Raw genomic sequence first — 2,088 nt, 5'->3', positions numbered from 1 at the left:
GGAATAGAAACCCTGACTAAGACAGCATGGAACTCATGATATAAAAGCCATGCTGTACTAAGACTAAACATAGAAACTACAGGCCTAAAACTAACTAAATAAGTAACAACAAAATTCGCACAGGCAATACCTCTTTCTCTATTTAGAACCTTCCCGATTTTTAAATTTATAAACAATCGAAGACTTTAATGCAACCGTAAAATTACTACAGTTGTAGCAATATATTTTCTTGCTCTGACTATTCAGTGGTTTTTGATTTTTGAATTTTTGATTAAAAGTAGATACAATGTTTTGAGAGATTACACAGAATATAATACTGGATACTCTTGCAAAGAATGAAGAGAAATGTAAAGGAAATACAAATAAGAATTGTGTTAGTAACTAGGACTTCCTTTATTCTGGAAGTCTTTAGATATGTCAGAGTGTTTCGAGTCAGGAATTCTACAAGAAGTGTATTCTTACCCACAAAAAATAGATTGTTGTAATTCTCCAACATCACATCCATGTACAATGCCCTCTGAGCACAGTCAAGACATTCCCATTCCTCCTTTGAGAAGTCCACAGCCACATCCTTGAATGTTAATTGACCCTGTAATAGAAAATTATTTGTTTAGCATGTGCTGCTGGACTAACATGCTTTACTTGATAAAAAAAGACCTCAACAATAAGAGGCACGTTGTGATAAAAATGAGTCATGGGAAATACTTGAGGACAAACAATATCTTTTAGAAGTGCTATAGAAATGTATCAGAAGCTAAGCACTGTTGCTTTTATGAGACAATACATAGGATGATATACTATATTGAGTACATTCCTAAGGTCTCTCTCCTTCACGAATTTTCTGGTGTTTTCTAAGACCTTAGCAACAGATGAAGATGCTACTATCACTTCATTTGGAAATTTGTGTTCAGTTTGGAGTCTATAATTCTAAATTGTTTCCAAGCATACATATGAACTACACAGCAAATTTTTATTTCTAATCCATCAAAATCTAATACTGTCTTCTGAACTCAACAGGTTGGAGTAAAATATAGCAATATATGCATACATTCAGGCAAATGTACCAACATACATAAAGGAAAACTGAAATTTAATTTTTAACAAGGATGCTACTTAAAAGACTCATAGTCTTTACTGTACCTTTTCTCTGGAATATGATTACATAATAGAGTCATAAACTGCAAACTTTTAGGTAATATAACATACACATGTGAGGTCCACATGAAAGGATGTACCATTATGAAGTATGAGTTTTTATCAAACAGAATCCCAGTGTTACATCACAGATGGTCAAGTTACAAGTAAAACTGTGCTTCTAAATTCTACAGCTGTCAGCCTTGCTCAACTACAGACACTGTATCAATCTTGTCTTGAGCTGGGTCTCACCTGACTCTATTCTAAAATGCTTAGGTGCAATGCAGCCTACGTGCAATGCTGTATGCTTTCTAGAACAAAGAGATAGAATGTGAATGCAGAATTGTTAGATAAATTAAGAACCACAGTTGTTTCTTTAAACAGAAGAGTGTAATATCAGTGAACACATTCAACATTGCAAAGGACACACAGAAACAAGTACTGTATAAAGATATTTTATGAGACTATATTCACAACAATAAAAGATATCAAAGAGAAACAGATTTAGACAGCATTAAAATTATTTTAAAATTTTCTCAAAGTTGATGCAATACAGATAATAACAATTTGATAAATTCCATATGGTCTTTTACTACAGAATAATTAGACATATATGTATAAATAAATGGTATATGTGATGATGCACTCAGATGAAGTAGAATAATTTTCTTTGATCAAATTGTGTTTTGAAATTGAGAGAATTAAATTCTTTTAAATACATTATTGCTACTGGGACTGACTTAAGTGAAAACTTAAATCATCTAGTTTTAACTTTCTTTTCCGTTCTTTCTACGTACATTGCTGCTAACTAGCATGGCTGTCTTCAGTCTCAAGAGACTGATGTTGAATTCAGGGATTCACAGGCATGTCACTCACTATACATAAAAACATACAGATGAACACTTATATACACTTAAATACTTAAATAAAACATTATTGTAAAGAAGCAGCACA

General features: G+C 32.4%; 1 protein-coding gene across 1 annotated transcript in view; it reads right to left on the bottom strand.

Moving 5' to 3' along the window:
• Positions 1-218: 218 nt before the first annotated feature.
• The window catches only part of LOC115063335 (zinc finger protein 610-like), a 15,597-nt gene continuing 13,727 nt past the window's right edge, over positions 219-2,088 (bottom strand). Inside the window, exon 3 of the mRNA XM_029534710.1 lies at positions 219-589. Within this exon, the coding sequence (XP_029390570.1) occupies positions 272-589 (318 nt within the window). The 3' untranslated portion in view covers positions 219-271. The remainder of the gene's footprint in view (positions 590-2,088) is intronic.

The sequence above is a fragment of the Mus pahari genome, unplaced genomic scaffold, assembly GCF_900095145.1.
Source record: "Mus pahari unplaced genomic scaffold, PAHARI_EIJ_v1.1 scaffold_12465_1, whole genome shotgun sequence".
Taxonomy (NCBI): domain Eukaryota; kingdom Metazoa; phylum Chordata; class Mammalia; order Rodentia; family Muridae; genus Mus; species Mus pahari.
The sequence above is the reverse complement of the archived record's forward strand: the minus strand, read 5'-3'. Positions and strand labels throughout refer to the sequence as shown.